Here is a 20,240-nt window from a genome sequence, read left to right as displayed (position 1 = left end):
CTGGGCCAAGTAGCTGCATGAAATGTTTCAAGAAATAATGTAAACTTGAAGCATTTACCACCGAAACATTCCCCCCCGTACTCATTACAATGGTAGAATGAACTTTTATCAATGCATTTGTGTTAGTGTATCATGCGGTGACTTTACATTGAGATGCAAATGAACCGGTCTCAATTAAATACCTTTGTTGTGATGTATTTAGACTTGTTCCTTTGACTTCTCTTACTGAACCAAAAGAAAATAAAGTAGTAAAGTAGTATTTCTTAGTAGTGACATGCCTATAAAAGCAGAAAGGCAATTACTCTTTTATTTAAACTCTAGTGTTGGGCACCTCTGAATAGTAGTTAAATTTTCCTTTTCTGAATAGAGGAGCTTTTTACAAATATAAGGAACCATAATTCACTCCCAAGCTGTTTGATTCAAGAAAACAACATTGGTTGGGACGCCTGGGTGGCTCAGGTGGAGGAGCGTCCGACTTCGGCTCAGGTCATCATCTCGTGACTGGTGAGTTCGAGCCCCGCCTCAGGCTCTGTGCTCACAGCTCGGAGCCTGGAGCCTGCTTGGGATTCTGTGTCTCCCTCTCCCTCTGCCCTTCCCCCACTCGCTCTCTGTTTCTCTCTCTCTCAAAAATAAGTAACGCTTAAAAATTTTTTTTTAAAAAGACCTGTATTTCTCAGGGCCATTTATTTGAAGCTCATGCCTCCAAGTGAGAATTGTCACTCGGCTGTGTAGATGTTGTGATTTGGTGCCGTCCTACCCTTTTGAAACTACTTGTGTCAAACTTTGGAATTTTCAGTCCCTTTTTACTGCCAGGAAAAGGTTAGCTGATGCTGTACCAACCCTCTTTCCGGTTTTTCAAGCATTGGCTGAGGATTTAAAATGCTATTGGAAAGAACTTGGATGTTTGTCAGGGTTATTTAATGGCTCCTGGTACCAGAAAAGTGAAGAAGCTTTGCTCCTAAGGAGCATGAGAGACACAGATCAGCTGCTTGGGCTTTGTGTTGGAAGCAGGAACTAAAATTAACGTGGCCACCAAATAAGGCGCTAACCACAAGTTGGTCATGAAATGTTTCTGCGAGCTTCTCACCCCGTGATTTTCTGCCACTGCATTTGCTTCCCTTCTGTCTGGACCTGCCACCGGCATTTCATCTGGAAGATGATTTCTGAGGGTCTCTTTGAGCTCAAAAATTCAATTATTCTGTGCTCAGACCTGAGAGCAGTCCAGGTAGGTTTTCTTTCCCCACAAAACGATTTGTTATGTATAATGATTCGGGCTCTATAAGCTGGAAATATTGCTAGGGGAGGCCAGTTATGGGGTATAATAAAATAACAATAAATCCACATTTTTTTTTTAAATATTTATTTTTGAGAGAGAGAGAGAGAGAGAGCAAGCAGGGGAGGGGCAGAGAAGAGAGGGAGTCACAGAATCCTAAGCAGGCTTCAGGCTCTGAGCTGTCAGGACAGAGCCAGACACAGGGCTCGAACCCACGCACCATGAGATCATGACCTGAGCTGAAGTCAGATGCTCAACTGTCTGAGCTACCCAGGTGCCCCCAAATCCACATTTTTATAGTCTTTTTTTTTTTTTTTTTTTTTTTGAGAGAGACAGACAGAATGTGAGTGGGTTAGGGGCAGAGAGAGAGGGAGACACAGAATCGGAAGCAGGCTCCACGCTCCGAGCTGTCAGCACAGAGCCCGACGCGGGGCTCAAACTCACAGGCCGTGAGATCATGACCTGAGCCGAAGTAGGACACTCAACCAACTGAGCCACCCAGGTGCCCCCAAATCCACATTTTTAAAGGGAAGTAGGGTCTCTGTAGCAACTTTACAAAAACACTAACATGAAAAAATGATGAGGAATTTTCTTCGCAACTTTGTCATTACATGGCTAATTAGACAGTAGATGCAGGTAATTGCTGGCATATTAATTTAAGTGGTTGCTTTTGCCTCTTTGCCATGGTCAAGAAGCCCGTGGAAAGTGCCAGCTAGTCCGTGTCTATTTAAAGAAATAAAATGTTTCTCGGTGAAAAATGATAATTAGTAAACCCCGAAACAGATCGAGGTTCCGCAGGGAATAAGCAAGGCTTCCTGAGCTCACAAACTGCCTGGGACTCTGGCCGCCCGTCACGGTGTCGCCGATGGACAGGACCTGTACCCGCCTTTTATGTACTTCCCAGCGAGTAGGCAGCGCGGCCACAAGAGGTCAATTTGGATACTATGGTCACATTTTAAAAAGAGAACCATAATTATGACCTCTAATTATGTACAGTTATGCCTGCTGAGTTAAAGATAATGGTACCTCCTGCTTGGAAGTATAAGTTAATTGCTTTCAGGGGTCAGGAGGGTGCTGACCCCTTTCCCCACCCCACGCACACTCCCCCAACCTGAACCGGGCGTGCACCATAAGACAAAGTAAATTGGGCCTGCTGAGCTTTATCATGCTGTTTAAGCATCAGGTTTAAGCACTGTTTCACGCTAATTCCAGCGGAAGGTCAAATTTAACCTATGTTCAAGAGGGAGATAAAACTTCAGTGAGTCTAGACTTAGCCTGTCTTCCCCGATGGCCTTCTTGGAACCCAGCTCCACATCAAGGGCCATATTTTTGTTGATAAAGAGCATATTCCCTGTCTGGTACAGTTGGTCTGGTATATTTTGCCATCGGTATTTTTCTAACTATGAAAACTTACGTAGAGCCTTTCGGTATATGTTGCAAAGAAGAAAATAATAAGCCTCAGTCACCTTTCGCCCAACGATCAGCAAAATCCTGGCCAGATGTGTTTCATCTGTACCCTTTCCACTTCCTACCACCTTCCACCCCCAGGTAATGGGGATTCTGGAGCAAATTCCTAGATATTGTATCATTTCTTCTGTATATATTTCTGTACGTAGCTCAAAAATACAGAAACGTTTTTTTAGAAAGCATAACCACAGTACCAATAACAGGCCTTAAAATTTTTAATAAATCCCTTAGATCTTAAAACTTCTTATCACAAGGGGAAAAAATTGTAACGGTATGAGGTGATGGGTGTTAACTAAACTTAACCATGGTATGTTTCCTTTTAATTACTACTTTGCAGTATATATCAAATCTTGTACACTTTAAGCTTATACAATATTATATGTCAGTTATATCTCAATAAAACCGGGGGGGAATAATTCCTCAGTAATTCATCAATGTTTATTTTCCCCAATTGCTTGTAGTTTTTGTTTTGTTTTAACCACTTGTTTTTCAAGTCAGGAACCAAATAAGGCTCATACGTTATAATCAATTGACCTGTCCCTTATGTCTCTTTCAGTCTGTTGGCTCCCTTCCATAATTATCTATCCAGCTCTGTCATTTTTTCTTGCTGCTACTGCTGTGGTTAAAGAATTTGGATTGTCCTATAAGAGTTTCCTATAGGCTGAACTCTGCTGATTCATCTCGTATTGTCATTTAACTTATTCCTTTGTCCTCTGGGTTTCCTATAAATTGAATATTAAATCTAGAGCGGGATTTTTCAACCTAAGCACTAGATGTTTAGAGCCAGATAATTCTTAGCTGTCTGTGGGGGCCATCCTATTCATTGTAGGATGTTTAGCAGCATTTCTGGGCTCTACACACTAGATCACACACACACACACACACACACACACACACACCAGTCACAACAATCGTAATGTCTCCAGACATCGCCAAGTGTCTCCAGACAGAACACTTTTTTTGGTTAAGATTACTTCTAAGTGGGGTTTATACCTCTATCAGGTGATACACTGTATCTGCTTGTTTCTTACCTGTGGTGTTAACGCCTACTGATTATCTCTCCTTTGATAAATTAATTCATTAGGGGCTCGCAAAATTTTTACAAATGCAAAATTTTATTCCCTTTTTATGTATTATCTAGAATACCTTTTTTTTTTTTTCAAAGAATACTATATAGAGAAACATCTCATCAGTCCCTCAGCTAGTCACTTTTCCTAGTTCATATAGGAAAGGCAGAACAATGGTTTGCTTCTTTCATCAGTTTTCAAAGAATGAGTCAGTTCCCTAGCACTTCCACCAGGTGACCAGTGAGTTTCAATATTTTTTTAGCGTCATTGCAAAGTTTTGGGTGTAAGCATGTTTGGTATGTTTCAATTTAGTGTCACTGCTGTCCTCATGGGAGATCAAATTGTCCCATCTTTGGCCAATGCAGGGCCCTCAGGTAAGTTCCTAAGCCCTTCAGACATGAAGTCCATAGAGTTTGACAGTGTCCTCATTTTCTACTACAACAAGGTGTTCTGGGCTTATTACATATATTTCCTGCTCCGAACCAGTTTATTTTAATAGGAATGGTAGAGACTACAGTAATTGTAACCATGTAATTTCTTCCATTTGCTGTGGGTCTCAGACTCTACCCAAATATGTTTGTAGCACCTTGATAGTATGTCCAGCTTCTTTAGATGAGTTTACAGACTACTCAGAAACACATCCTACTTGCCTGTAACCCTAAGCCCCTCTGGAGATTAAGACTAATCTTTCTTTTGCTTTTGAAGTCCATGTTGCAGGCTAGACCACAGTGTATGGAAATATTAAACCTGAGCTAACCACAAGGAGGCCTTTGTGGTTGAGTCAGTGTGGTAGGTTCTAGAAGTAGCAGAGCCTAGAAGCTAATCAGTTATCTAGGAATGAATGAGACGTCTTTAAAAAGTTCATTTCTGGGGCGCCTGGGTGGCTCAGTCGGTTAAGCGGCCGACTTCGGCTCAGGTCATGATCTCGCGGTCCATGAGTTCAAGCCCCGCGTCGGGCTCTGTGCTGACAGCTCAGAGCCTGGAGCCTGTTTCAGATTCTGTGTCTCCCTCTCTCTGACCCTCCCCTGTTCATGCTCTGTCTCTCTCTGTCTCAAAAATAAATAAACGTTAAAAAAAAAAAAAATCCATTTCTAAAGGACCAGAAGACCCTTGATTGAGACAAGCTCTTGATCAGGTCTTGACTACTTAGGAGAGTCACCATCTTTGTACTTTACCAAGCCTCTGTGGCAGTTCAACAAGCAAGAAGAGGTTCTCCCTGGTTCCTCTGCACTCCACTCAGATACCTGAAGCTGTGGCTCACTCTGGAGAATGTGTGGGCTGGCCGCCTGCGGCCCTCAGTGCGTCTTCTGCTCTTGAAGCAAGCATCCTCCCTAAACTAAGAATTCAGTGACAAGAAGAATTCTCCCCATCTCCCCCAGAATTCAAATAAGACAGGCTTGTTAGAAGAGACGTACTGACTGTTCCAGAAGGTGAATGAATGACCACTAGCTTCCCACAGGGACTACAGAGAGGGTTAAGAGTGCCCCTACTGACAAGGGAAGTCATCTCTTTGAGAAGACGCTGTGTGTGCACAAGAAATGGTTATGCACAAGAAGTGATTAGAAGATAACCCAAAGCAGGTTCCCGGGCACGGTGAGAAGAGCCCTGCGTGTCTGGAAAGGGAGAGACCATGGTGCAGGTTTGCAGAGGAGACTTCATGGCAGACTTGCATTTGGCAGTGCCGTATACTGCTTGCTCCGACCCACTCAGGCACAGCCAGCCAGCCCTCTGCTGCCAGCACCCCATGAACCCCCACCTAGTTACCACGGCACCAGATGACAAGTTCTAAAAGCGATTTGGAGCCTTCTTTGCCAGGAGGCAACAGGTAGGTGCTCTCAGAGGAGCACTGCTCAGGAGGGAGATACCCCAGGTTTTAGTTCATTCATTCCATCTTGCCAGCAGTCTACGTGCACAATACAGCAGATTGCATGGAAAATAACTTTGAAAGAATACTGTGTTGCATATGTGGGTTCAGCCTTAGGTGAGATTGGCTCTGTGAAGAACATTTCTGTTTGAGGGGCGCCTGGGTGGCGCCGTCGGTTAAGCGTCCGACTTCAGCCAGGTCACGATCTCGCGGTCCGTGAGTTTGAGCCCCGCGTCGGGCTCTGGGCTGATGGCTCGGAGCCTGGAGCCTGTTTCCGATTCTGTGTCTCCCTCTCTCTCTGCCCCTCCCCCGTTCATGCTCTGTCTCTCTCTGTCCCAAAAATAAATAAAAAACGTTGAAAAAAAAATTTAAAAAAAAGAACATTTCTGTTTGAAAAGCAGGGACCTTTCAAAAACAAGTTCTTTTTTCTTACCTGGGAGAAACAGAGGGAGAGAGAAATATGCGGGAAGGAGGGGAAATTTAGGCGTCTCAGCATTTTCTGTGCATCATAATTTAAGCCAAAGCCCAGACTTCTGGAGAGTATCTTTGTCCCTGCCCCTGTCTCCTGCAGCCTGTCTTACCTTATCCCACACGCACATTCTCTGAGGCAATAATCATCTGGGGGGGACAGCAGGCTGGTGGCATGGGCTTAACTTGTGCCTACCTGGCCTACAGTGCCCATCACCCAGAGTCTCTCAGTGGTAAGAGCTTGCAGAAACAGGCTTTTTGGGTTTCTTCAGAATCTGAACTGGGAAAGACTGGATGGGCTTAAAAAGAGGGGTAATCATTTTGATTTCCCCTCTGCTCCTCTCCTTGACCCTCCCCCAAGCCCTTACCTTTAAAAGACAGTGGCCACAACGTTCTCTGGTGCAGCCCGAGTCTGAAGACTTCCCGGGCAGGGCTCAGGCTTAGTGAAAATATGCTGAACCCCTTCCTAGAAGAATCTTGCAAGGGTGGGAGAGAAACGCATGTGCCAACATGGTGGCATGGGTAGACTTTTCCTTTTCTGTTTCCAATAGCCTTCGGTTTTGCTCGCATTGTCCTTGCTATAACTTTTTCCTCTTGAAAGATGAAATATGCCTTTCACGGTAGGGGAACGAAGCCAGTTGCTAGCACGAAGTAACCTGATCCACCCACTTGCTGGGCTGGCCTGCAACGCTGTCTCCAGATGGTTTTGTCCTTGCCACAGCCCCGGTGGGAGCAGACCTTCCCATGACCGCACCATTGCGTTTTGTGACTTTTGCCTTTAGCGTCTGCTTGCTCTGTTAATCATATTGTCTGGTGATTGTCATCCCTCCTGATTTGTTCAAAAACAGGTATGCCCAGACACAAACCGAAAACCTTTATTTGGCTTCACATTTATAGTTCTGGAATGAATAATACATCGCGTCCGCAAGAGGACATCAGGTTTGGCCTGAACTCACCTCTTTTAAAAGCATGCCTCCCTGATCAAGCTCTCGCCCTCCACACTTGGGCCCACTTTGCTCCACTTGACGCTCACTTAGTATTTTTGTGCCCTGGGTGTTTAAACCACTTATGCTATGCGGCTAGAAAGTAAGCAGCTCGATTTTTTTTTTTTTTTTTTTTTTAAACCAAGCACATCTCCCCAAAAAGGGGGATCCTTCAGAATAGACTCCTTACAACCCCACAATACCTGTTTCAGGGTCTCAGCCATTCCCAGAAACCGTTCTGGAGACTTCTCTGGGGATTGTCTCCAGAACAGATTTCCCGTTCGCCCACCAGAAGATCAACTCATTGATTTGTGGTTAGACTAAACTTTAAACCCAAGTTAATTCCTAACCTCCTTACCTATGGATTCTGAGTGCAGGGCTCACCCACCTTTGGAAATGGTTGGTATCTCCTTCAGGATCGGGACAGACTGGGCTCCTTCTCACGTCTCTTCCAGGAGCACAACGTTGCGCTTCAATTTTGTTGGGTAGAAAGCTTCATCCTTTTATGTTCACGATACTTTTGTGTATAGCCTTACTATTGAATCTTTGTAGAACTGGATCTAAAAGGAATTGCTCATTAACAGTTTAATGATATTTTTTGTTCTCAACGAGGGATAGATGATGCCTCTGTCTCTTTGTATGAAACCGAGTATGCACTATTCAGTGGAAACAGTTAATAACCATTATGTTATTATAGCTCCTCAGTGTGCCCACTTACCCGCAACCCCTAAAGGCTTCAGGACATCCCAGGAGCCAGGTTTGAGACAGACATTAGGGGGAGTTACCATGGAGGATAAAGGAAAACAAGGGCTTTATTGGCGCTTTATTTTTATTTTTCAGTTGCCATATTTCATAGTGTAGGTTGTTTCTGAATAAATGTGTTTCAGAGAACTACACAAAGGTTTAAAAAAAAAAAATACCAAGCACCCGATTTGCTTTAATCTTTTTTTTTTTTCCTAATGTATTTGGGGGGTGGGGTGGAGAGGATTAGACCAGAAAGTGTAAAAGGCTGCTAAGCACTAAAACTGAGGCCCAGACACAGCTCGGTGACCGGTAATCCTAAGAATCGGCAGCCCCAGGTCACTTTGGAAGAGCAGCCGAGGGGTTGGACTGGTAGTGCTCAGCATCATTCCTTATCAGGACCGCGCTCCAGCTGCCCAAGAGCAATGGTGCGTCCTTAGTGTGGCACGTATGGACTGAAGCAGGAGTAAGGATCTCCCGGTCTGCGATGAGATGTGTGCTTTCGCCGCCTTTGGTTGCTTTTGTGTCTGAAGCTCAGGTCTCTAAGGGAGAAAGAGATGGCTTTCCAGGACCCACTTGCCAGCAGAAGCAGGATTGTGTCAGTGGGTGATTGTAGAGTGTGTGTGTGTGTGTGTGTGTGTGTAGGGGGCCTGGTTGTATCTGTATTGCCTTCTGATCTCTTGATAAGATGCCCTCAACCGGATTTAAGTAACTACATTTTAGTAGTATATCCTTTCATTTGGGCACACGGTGGCCAGAGAGCCATTTGCTTTCTGGGGGCCCTCTGGATGGACGGGGACCTCCTGACTAGCTAGGGAAGACCTGTAGACGGTGACGTGGTGTCGACCGTTGGCTTCGCTGTACGTTTTGCCACCCAGCACTGTGGGTCAGCTGCTGTTTCTGTTGCCCTCCGCCCCCTACACATGCAGACCTGACGGACTGGTCTCCCTCAGGTGCCACAGACACAGGGCACAGTGGCAGGGAGAGCAGTTCTGGGCCTTGGTGGATAGACTGGCCTCTCCCCGGAGAACATACTAAACTTTTATGTGGAAATCAGCTGTAGCAAAGTAGGGGAATTCTGCCGTATGTACTTGAACTCACATCCCTGCGATGCGGGTGCAGAGGGTCAAGGTGGGAAACGACAGGTTCCTCTGAACTCCCTTCCTTCTGTACCGCGTCTGGTTGTGAATTCTCCTTCCTGCGTCCGCTGGTTCCAGCCTCTTTGGAACGCCCTCTCCAAGGATACTGTCACCGATGACTTGATGGGCTGTAAACAGATGAATTGTCTTTTTTATTTGTTCTCCCTCCCCACATTCATATCCTCTGACTGCAGATGGGTTCTTAGAAGACCCTCTAACTGGTCTTGAAGTAGTAAAGGGAAATGCTGGGCGTCACTCCTGGGTGGAGAGCCTAACCATTGCCCATGCCATAGCATCTCACTGCTGTGGGGTTGACCTGTGGAGTGGCGGTGGTCCCCCCTTCCAGATGTTTGAGAAGGAGCTCTCCAATAAGGAAACTGATCTGAGCGTCGGAACACCTTTTTCAACGAAGAGATCAGGTCAAATGGGTCAATGTTTACGGCGTAGTCACATACAGGGGTAGCACATTGCATGGGGCGGTGTAGGATTCAAGATGATAGACGTTTGTGCAGAAGGCACGGGGTGCGGTTTAGTTCTGACGTGTCTGTCTGATGACAGGCGCCTGTCAGAACAGGGAAAATCGACGCTTCTGTGGTCCCTTTTGAAATTCGTGCGAGTCATGTAATGCGTGCGTTCCCAGGCAAAGTGAGCCTTGTGTTCAGAGTTCTCCCCTCCAGCTGTTTGTCGCTCGGACATTAGGCGGCGGACGAGGCGAGCTGGGCAGACAGTGGATGTGTGCCGTGGAGTTCTGGTGTCAGGGTAGTGAATGGTATCTACTCTCACTAACACACCTGCCAGTGTCATTCTGGGCTGAACCTCTGCTCCCGGAAAGAGGCTTTGCGCGTCAACCCAGTTGAAGACAGAGCTCATTGAAGATGCCATGCCAGTGGAAATGCTCCATGGCCAGCACCAGCAAGATTGCCCTGCCTGGTGGCCCCACCAGAATGGCAGGAACAGTGGGAGAGTTTGTACCGTGGTCGCCTGCAGGTCTGCAGCCCTTGGGACCGTCACTAGAGGAGGAAGTGGCTTCCCGGGTGGAGCCTGGGTGAGAACTGATCTTCCCATCCGTGGGGAGCAGTGATGGTGGAGACAGATGAGCTCATAACAGTGTGGAGAGAGGAAGAAATGACTGAAGACAGATGCCCTGGTGGTCCCCCAACACTTCTTGCCAGTCGCGTGCCCTGTCCTCTGGGTATCTGACTGCCCCGCTGGCTTTCGGTTCCTGTCTTGGGGATCTCTGGGCCTGGTTCTGTCTCTGGCTTCTCCTCCGACGTCCTTCCTCTGAGATATCAGTGTGGCCCGGCCCTTTGGCTCTCGTGAGAGCCCCCATCCAGTCCTGGCCTGGTGACGGGCTTTGGCTCTATCACTGGTTGAAGAAGCCCGGACCAAGCAGGAGGTTTTCAAAGCAAAAACAAATCCAGAGCCTAGAAGGCTTCAGCATTAATTTCCCTGTCCTCCCTCCCTGTGTCGGAATCCCCTTCATAAAATCCCCAGATGTCTCCTCTGCTCGTGGCCATCAGTTACAGCATCTCCAGGGAGGCAAAAATCAGAGAAGGCCGTAAGTGGATTTACAACTGAATGAGGTGCAGAGGGAAAGGCACTTCCAAGGAACATACAGGTTCTCATTCCACCTGCACGAAGTTAAAAATATTTTTTTTCTTTTTTTCTTTTCTTCTTTTTTTTTTTTTTTTAACCCATCACAGACAGGTAGTTGCAGCACAGTTTTCACAAGCCAGACAGAGCCAAACCAGAACTCCCTGGCTCTAAAAAAATTAAAAAAAAAAAAAAATGGTCGTGACTCATAGGACAGAATCCTAACCTGTTCTGGGCCTCCTGTCACCTTTACCCTGATCTTCAAGTTCTAGAATTTCAGAAGTCTTGTACGGGTCACCCTGAATCCACGTGGTCCCTTTCCGTTTGCTCCCAGACAGCTGCTAGAAAAACTTCCATCAACTGGTCAAAGACACTGAAGAGGTAAAATGTTGATCGTTGGTCGTTAGGGAAATTCTGAGCGTTGGATAAAAGACGTGTTGGAGTGGCAGTGTCCCGGCCGAGAAGAACAGGGTGGACCCGCCGTGTCCTGGGAAAGGGCTTGAGGTCTTACGTTCACTGGAAGCACACATTTGCAAAGATAAGCGATGCCATGCAGACCTCTCAGAAAGGCCAAAGCAAAGGGGACAGTAGAATCAAGAGACCCAGCAGACATCAAAGTCAAAGCATTTCTTTTGCCAGGAGACAAAACAAGTTGGAAGCATCTGCCGTGGGGAGTATCTGTGAGCTTTCTTTTACTTTTCCAGCGGAGTAGCAGCAGTGACTCAGAGTTCATGGCCCTCGGAGCGTCCCCAGCTCAGCCACCCTAACGCCACATTAGAGACGGGCGTCTGAGTCTCTAGAGACGAGAACCCTTGTCGTCCGACTCCCAGCCCAGGATGCATCCTGAACTGTGTACTTAGCAACCAGAACCTTTCCCTTAAATCCCCTTCCGCACGAAATGCAATTAGGGTCAATACATGGGCAATTTACACAAGCTAAACAGGGAGCTGACTTGGATATATGCGTTCCTACTAATTTGCAAAGTTGTCGCTGCTCTCGTAGTCGGTGCGTCTCACCTGTAGAGTTCACCAGTCACTGCTTTTAGGCCGAGAAAGAATCACAAGGTGTGTGACTGGGAGCCTAGTAATACCTAGAATGCATGTGTCAATCATTCATCCCCCACCCCCTCAGCTTGATTTAGATTCCCTTTTGCAGAAACTACTCTTAGTTTCAACTTGCTTAATAGCTGGTTTCAACCTGCCTCGTTTCTTCAGAGTAGCAAGCGGTTGGGGTTTTCTCGGACTCCGTTTTTTGGAGAAGGGCCACCCTTGGTGTTCTCTAGCCCAATTCCCCTCATGACGATGATTTTTAAGGTCGCCGCTTGGAATCAATCTTTGCATGAGGTTTTTATTCCCCAAGGTCCCATCCATTGTGAAGATAGTCCACTGGGCTCTGTGGTGTCACTTTCTCCGCTGTCTGGCTGTGCGAACCCCTCAGATGTTTGCATTTCATACCCATGGTGAATACCGTCTTAAGAACCTTCAGCCAACAGGGAAGTGGAAGAAATATTGGTGGCAGGTGACCTCCGTAGATCTGACAGCACTCCCCTGTGCTGCTGCTCCCTACGAAATCAGAGGCTGCTGTTACAGATATCTTGATTGATCAGAACAGTGGCCAAAGAGCACCACTCCCTACCTCTCTGGCTTCAAAGCTACCAACATAGATATCCTCTCTCTTATCCTTTGCTTAGGGACTCCGGGTAAAAGAGGGCGGGGGGGGCGGGGAAGGCAACAACAACAAGGTGAATTCCATATCTGTTTATTTTTGATGTATACTATTGAGATCATTTGACTCGAAGACCTACTTTTCTTGACCACAGCGCATGTACACATAGCTTATTACAGAGTTTGTCAGCCTCAGCACTGTTTGCATTTGCGACTGGATAATTCTTTGTTGTAGGGGGGATCTCCCATACACTGTGGAATTCTGAGCAGCATCCCTGAGCTCTACCCACGAGATGCCAGTATTACCTTCCCCTCCCACCCGGTCATGACAATCAAAACTGTTTCCAGACAGGGCACCTGGGTGGCTTAGTCGGTTAAGTGTCTGACTTTGGCCCAGGTCATGATCTTGCAGTTGGTGAGTTCAAGCCCCGCATCCAGCTCTGTGCTGACAGCTCAGAGCCTTGGAACCTGCTTTGGATTCTCTCTCTGCCCCTCCCCTGCTCACTCTCTGTCTCTCTCAAAAATAAAAAATTCTTTTAAAAGAACGTCTTCAGACACTGCCATATGCCCCTGGAGGGAAGGGGTACAAAATCGTCCCTGATTGAAAAACCACTTCCTTAGTACATGGAGTGTACATAAATGATATCACACGTATCCAGAATTTGCCTGGGAATGTATACCTTCATCAGGGTTTTTATTTATTTGCTTGCTTGTTTATTGTTTTCATCTATTTCTTGTCTCCTTGGCCCTAAAAGTTATCCCAAGCATTTTTTTCTCCATTTTCACGGACTAACTGAATACTTTCAGATGTGCAGCATTGTACTCATGCAGCATTGCAGAAAGTGGATAAAGATATTTCAAAGCAAAGAGACCTAGTGATGTTAGAGATGGTAACAGATTTCTGGGGAGCACTTGGCATGGACTCACTTTGGATGGTATTCATATACCCTTGATTTTCTATTACTAAAGGTAGTTCTTTACCTTTCCTACACATCAGAATCCTCTGGTGAACTTTTGCAAAACTCAGTGTCATCTGAGGTGGGGCCTGACATTTGGTTTTCTGGAGTTTCCAGGGGATTCCACTGCACATCAAGAGGTTTATGCTCTGGGGTGCCTGGCTGGCTCAGTAGAGCATACGACTCTTGATCTCAGGGTCATGAGTTCAAGCCCTACATCGGGCTTAGGGCTTACTTAAAAATTAATTAATTAATTAATTGATTATTTTTTTTTAATGTACTAACTTTTTCTTAAAATCACTCTTTCTTAAAAAAGAAAAGAGGGGTGCCTGGGTGGTTCATTTGGTTAAGCGTCCAACTCTTGGTTTCAGCTCAGGTCACGATCTCAAGGTTTTTAGGTTCAAGGCCCACACTGGGCTCCACGGTGATAGCATGGAGCCTGCCTGGGATTCTCTCTCCCTCTCTCTCTCTGCCCCTCCCCTGCTCAAGCTCTCTCTTTTTCTCTCAAAATTAAGCAAGTAAACTAAAAAAAAAAAAAAAAAAAAAAAAAAGGCTTTGGCCCTGGAATGAGCAGCAGCAGCCCCAGACAGCTCTTGGATAAGCCATCCGTTCGCTAGTTTGACAACTAGTTATCTAGCACCCCTATGTTCCAGGCACTGTTCCAGGTGTTGGGAATACAGGCAGGTGAGGGGGAGCCCCGTAACAGGGCTCACTTGTTAGTGGAAAAGGTGAGAAAATAGGAGCACCTTGGTGTGTGCATTTGATTGAGCATCATGTCCTTGTATCCCATAATTTATGTCCACATGGGTGTCATCTGTTCATTGTGGGTTTTTTTTTTTTATGCTTCGTGAATCTTTTTTTATTTAGTATTGTAAAGACCTTTCATCGTCCTATAAAACATTTCAGTTTATGAGGAGGAGTGGGGAGAAATAAACGTGTTAGACCTATGGACAATTAAACGATTTCTAAGAGAATCACTGGTTGTAATTCTTCGGCTTTCCATACAGGCCATGCTTCATTATTGTTTTGTTAGATCAGTCAGCTCAGTGATGCTAAGGACAGTGCTCACATTTCTGCAGCAGTTCTACGGCCACGACTTCCAACCGTCCGTCATATTCTTAGTTAAAATAGGTGGACTCTGCAGTCACTTCTCCATGAGCCCAGATCCCAGAAGAAGGAGAACGAATGCAGACAGAAGCTACACTCCGAATCCACAAGACGCCTGGGCCAGGCTGGATGGATTGCTCAGAGTGGACCCAGCAGATGCCCAGAATGACAGGTCATGGCTTTCCAGAAGCAATAGGGCATCCTTCCAGCCTTACTGAGGGTGTTCACTTCCTCCAAAAGCGTTGAAATAAATGCGCCATTTGGTAGGTGCTCTTTGGAGTCCATAGTCCTGGCAGCCACAGGTCAGAAAAGGAAGAGGAAGTCAGGGGACTTTATAGGCAGAGGTAGGAACTATGTGGAATGAGTTGGAAGACCAACCAGTCCGCTCCCAAGTCTACAACCACCCACCACGATTTTAAAAGAAATGAACTCCACCCCTGCACAATTAAAGTCACGTGTTAATTAGCAGCAGACTGAGGACTTGACCCCAGGAGTTCTCATGCCTCGACGACTTCTTTTCCCATCACTCACAGGGAAAAGGCCCTCCCCCTTTCCCTGTGCCCCAGAGAAACCCATCTCCACATTTTGGGGGAAAATGGAGTGCCATATCTGTATGTATTTTTTTTATCTATTTTTTTTTTAATCTAAGAAACAGAACTGTTGTTTCTAGAGACTCTGTTACCTATTTCCATCACGGTAGCATAATGTATTTGTGTATGTACCTTCACGAGAAAAGGATTTGAAAGCATCTTTGAGGTGTGTGACCGTTTTTCAGCCTTGTACTGCAGAGAAGAGGCAATGGAACAAGACAACCGCATTAAAGATGAAAATTGAAATGGGGCGCTGGGAACTGGTCCAAAGGAGAAGTAACATTTGTTACTGAACCATGAGCAGAGGAGGAATTTTTTAATCCAGGCTTGAGATTGGCTCTGATTTGAGGGTGGTCATAACTTTATTAAGCATCCATGATGGCACGGCACGCTTGGTGTTAGACTGAATTAAGCAGGGGTAACTGATTTGGGGATTCTGTGTGAGGATGCTAAATTAGCATCCTCATTTTGGAAGATTGTACTCACCAAAAATAAAGAGGGTAGTGCTTCTGTATTTTCCTGGACCCCTCACCCAGGTCCCTAGAGATGCAACAACGAAGGGTGAAGGGTACGCCTGACCAAGTAGATCTTCATTCCTGAAAAGAGTTCCTGACCAAAATATCTTTCTCTTTTCTTATGCTGATAAGCTGGATTGAACCACTTACAGGAAGAAAAACCTCTCTTTGAAGCCCAGGGAAACTCGTATGCAGTCAACCCACTGCTCATCCTCCCCTCCATCTAGTCCTTGACCTTGTTATCCTTCAGAATCAGCTGTGCCTCCAGAGCGGACCAGCCCCTAGCCCCAAAACAGTTGCGCAAGTGCCTAAAACCTTCCAGCCAAAAAACTCCAAACAAGCACTCTGGATTCAAGTGTCCTATTGGAATAGGAATACTTCCATCAGAAAGCCTCTCTGTTACCTAAAGATGTAAACCATCAGTGGTCTCTCCTGACCACAGAGAATTAAATCTTTCAGGGAGACCCACCGTGTGCTCACAGAAAACGCATCACCTAAGGTGGCATAGCACGTCTGCTTGCTCGGAAGGAAGCACTGGAGGGACTTGTCCTGAATGAGTCGCTGTGTTTATCTGGCTCAGATGGGATGGGGGGGCGGTGGTCCCGGTGATGTTTTGTGGGCCTGGTGATGTTTTGTGGGCCTGAAGCACTTCCCAAGTTGCCTCTTAGGTTCCGCGAAATTCGTGTGCATGCTGCTGCTCTTTTGGTTCAAGATTCTCTTTCTCATGTCTTGTGTCTTTCTCTCTGTGGCCCTTTGTACCTTTCTCCGGTGGTCGTGTGTTTCTGAAGAATAAAGAAATACTTTCTTTAATTTTCTGGGAAAACAAACAGGAAGAGACTCCTGACATTTTACCGTATTTCCTCTTGTTCTGTCTGTCCCCATCGGACCTCCTGGTCGTTGAGGAAAAGTCTGGGTAAGAGTGGCCTGGGGAGGCCGGGGCCAGGCACCCGGGCCAAGCCCTGGTTGCTGGCAACACTTTGCGTTCTCAAAGATGGCAAAGAATCTTTGCTCTGCCAAGAAACAGGTGTGTTTTCTCGGCCCTGAAAGAGGAAGGGGCCCTTTCCAAAAAGAGGAAGTGGGAGAAGACCTCAGTCCCTCCATAAAACCTTCCAGAACCTAAGAGACCTGCTTTGGCAACACACTGTGTGGGGAGACAGGGGCATAGGGGCAGCAGGAACCCTGGGAACCATGAATAGGACCTTAAGTCTTTCAGCTCAACTAATATATACGTATGTTTTTTTTAATATCAGTGGGGAACGATGACTGTTTTAGAAATGTCACCCCAGGAGTTGCCAAATAAGTTAATTTACCTGTTCCTCATGCTATTAACATAAACCTTCACTCCATTACAGAGTGTAAGTAAGGGGCCTCCTGCAGGCGAAATCGAAACTGGCCTCTAAAGTTCTTTCCCCCCTCCCCCATTTTTTTGAGACCCTGTCTTCTAGAACCAGCGTCATCCATATTATTAATCGCTTGTGGGGCTTTATAGTGTATCACATTACTCCCTTGGAATTAAACTGCACATATGAAGAATGAAAAATGTACTTTTTTTAAACAGTAAAAAAGTCATTTCCTAGCATAATACCCAAAATAAAGTGCCGTGGAGCCATTAGTAGTAAATTGAATTTTTTGGCATGTAATTTGTACAAAAACTGACAAGTACGAGCCCCCCTGCCCACCCCCACCCCCCATCATTAGTCACTGGGTTTAGCGGACGCAGAGGTAGTAATCTGCAAGGGCAGGCATTTTGATGTCGACTTCAATTGCACACTTCATTTATTCGGACAGGGCACAGGCGGCAGCTTCTGTCACGGGGCATCACTGCACTATTAGCGAATTTCGCCCCCGGGGCAGCTGGGACGCTGTTCTGGGGCAGATGTTCTTTTCAGCCTATTCAGTGACCATTCTTGGGAGTTGTTTACTGTTGCCATGGTGACTTTCATTTCCATAGCAGCAGCGCTGCTGTTTCTCAGAGGAAAATGAATTTAGTTATAAAAGGATAATATTTTTTCTCTGTCTCTATATAACCTGCCATCTGTCAACTGGTGGATCAGTAAGGATTCAGAAACCTATTAAGAATTATAGCAGCGAGGTGATGAGTATTCTTTTTGTCTCATATTAAAAGCAGTAATAGATGTGGAAGCAAACGCTGTGCCCTCAGCATCGTAACTTTCATGTTTTCTTTATATCTTAAGTGTGTGTGTGTGTGTGTGTGTGTGTGTGTGTGTTAATGCCTTCACCACTTCTGCTACCACCACTGTGTGCACACACCGTCTCGTAAAGTACAATTTCCATTCTGCTGACAGATGGAAATGATCCGACGTCTTGTTTGTATCTCACTAGATGCAGGTATATTTAGGACTTTCTCTTCTCGGTGCTGTGAGCTTCCCCAGTTCATCAAAGGCTTCTGTAGCTAAATGTCCTATTGTCACCCCACTCCCCTACTCCTCCGAGCCAGAGGAGTAAGCTGTAGGGGTGCATAGATCAGCAACTTATCAGGAACATATAGTCAGATTATGAAATGAGCGAAATGAGGAAGGACCATGCTTTGTCTGAGAAACTTACTAACCTGCCCCTTAAATCTCATTCTAGAATACCTTTCTTCCTCTCAAATGCAAACGGGAAGAAAGTCACCTTTGGGATAGCTCATCTTGTTCCCAGATTTTTTTCTTTTTCTCTGTTGCTTTCATAAACTGTAACTTGCAGGGGGAAAAAAACACACACAGACACCGGCCCCGTTGTAAATAATGTTATTTATTGGTTGATTTTTCCAGATCCTGACATTGATGCTGCCAGTGCCATGATGCTTTTGAATACTCCCCCTGAGATACAAGCAGGTTGTGAGTAGATATCTCTATAGCCTACAGCACCGTAGTTTGTGAACTTAACCTTCTCATTTATATACCAGGCCATAGGAAGAACTAATTCTCAAGTAGAACTTCCCTTGTAGAATCCCTTTAAAACTTAACCTAAGTGCATGATTACATGCATATGCCTGCAGACATGCGGCCATGCCTATGTGTGAATGAATGCATAGGTGTGTTTCCGAGATGACAAAGTTTTAATATAATCTCCGGGCTTAAGACTTGGGGGAAGGGAAGCAGACCCCATAATGGATTCCCGCGGAGAGAACTTCCTTTCTCCTGCAGGAGTAGTCCCTGTGAGTTTGTAGTTTCTGCTAGAAGAGGCTTTGTGGGGCCAGCCTAACAGTGATGGAACTGAGCAGTGCCCAGTTGCAGAAATTTCTTTCCCCTTTGGGGCCTCGTTAATAGCAGGCTGCCGTTTTATAGCTAGAGAGGAGAGGAAAGTCCGGCAAGACGGGACGCAAGAGGTTGAAGTAGGCTTGAAATGAACCGTCATGATGCACCCCCACCCCACACCCCGCATCATCCCCACCAGTCTTCCAGGCTGTCATAGAGAAGGGCCAGGCTAATGTAGCCAAGCAGGGCTCCTGTCTTCACCGGCCGTTGGCCACTGAGCAGTGTCAAGCTTGAAACAGCTCTTCTTCTTCCTTGAACTTGTCTTCTATTGTGTCTTTTCCCACCTCTGAGCTACACCTTGGAAAGGTCTCCTTCCCGAGTGATGAACAGTGACCTTAAATGGAGATAATCTGTCTGTCCCCTCGTCCTCCTGACCTGAAGCTAGTTCCCCGGTCCCCCCTTCACCCCCGCCCAGAACCCTGTTGAGCAGGTAGCCAGCTCACTTCCTGGGGTCTGCTCAGGACATTGCTGTGTGGCAGCCTCCTGTTGACGGAAGACGCTGATACGGTGATGCAGCAGACCCCAGCACCCGCCGGGCTCGTTCTTGGGGCTGGGCCCTCAGCTTGTTTGGGGCTCTGGCTCCCTGAGTCAGGGAAATCCCCCACGTTCATTCTCGGGTGCTTTTGTTAACAGCCCTCCACTGGTCACAGCCTTCCCCGCAGCTTTGGGAAATTTGAGTCTATCCTTTCTCCTTCCTTCTTTTAAAAGACCCGAGAGATGTGTCTCAGGAGAGACTCATCCCCCTGGCAGGGGCTGCCATTACCTGCTCCGAAAGGCGTAGAATTCCCTTTCTTTCTTGGCTAATCTCAGATTGCCATCAGTTGAAGTGTTAGAGGCTGCCCACACCTCCGAGAAGCAAACGCCATTGCTAAGCACTTGTGTAACTAGCACAGCCCAGTGACTAGCAGTTACCCTGTAATGTGGTTTTTAAATGACGTTTGAAGTTGCAGAGAAATTGAAAACAAAACAAAACTCCATTCTCAGATGACATTGCAGGAAGAGTGCAGACAGATTGTAACCAAGTTACAGTCTGAAACAGTTTCGGGAGTCATGTTGCATGACTTAACAGTGAGGAAAACACTTTTTTCATCAGAGCCGTAGAAGGTTCAGGAGCATCTTCGTTAGCACCCGGCCACTGTGCACAGGGATCACTGGCTTAAAGAAAAGCTTTTGATGAACCAGAATGATGGAATTAAGAGGGAAGGAGGCAGGGGGATTGGTCATTAACGGATCCCTAGCAGCTTCCATGGAAGTCCATTATCAGTAGTGGCTAAATGAACTTCTCCCCGCTCCCTCACTATAACACTCAAACTATAAATATTTTTTCAGGGTATCCATAGTCTTACTTGCATGGAAATGCAGAATTTGAGTTTTAAAAGTTCAGTGTTCATGTGTCAAAGCTGTAGGGCTTTTTTAGAAGGCTTTCTTCCTCAGTGTTAGCTCTGTGAGAAATTCAGCCTCAGCCCGGCCTTCGTGAAAGCTCCGGGCCAAGAAGACAGCTCCAGTGTCCTAGAAGGCAGGAACCAGGAAGTCCACAAAAGTCGGGGAAGGAG

At 46.2% G+C, this 20,240-nt stretch overlaps 1 protein-coding gene across 5 annotated transcripts in view; it reads left to right on the top strand.

The window, feature by feature from the left end:
• Window positions 1-20,240, top strand: part of FOXN3 (forkhead box N3) — a 286,211-nt gene that overhangs the window by 237,362 nt on the left and 28,609 nt on the right. For 3 of the 5 annotated variants that reach the window (XM_058739974.1, XM_058739975.1, XM_058739973.1), the window contains exon 5: window positions 18,202-18,267. The exons of 1 other annotated variant lie outside the window; for it this stretch is intronic. In XM_058739974.1, coding sequence (XP_058595957.1) covers window positions 18,202-18,267 — 66 coding nt within the window. The remainder of the gene's footprint in view (window positions 1-18,201; window positions 18,268-20,240) is intronic. One more of the 5 variants, XM_058739976.1, reaches the window with a different exon arrangement.

This window comes from Neofelis nebulosa, chromosome 7, assembly GCF_028018385.1.
Source record: "Neofelis nebulosa isolate mNeoNeb1 chromosome 7, mNeoNeb1.pri, whole genome shotgun sequence".
Classification (NCBI taxonomy): Eukaryota; Metazoa; Chordata; class Mammalia; order Carnivora; family Felidae; genus Neofelis; species Neofelis nebulosa.
The sequence above is the reverse complement of the archived record's forward strand: the minus strand, read 5'-3'. Positions and strand labels throughout refer to the sequence as shown.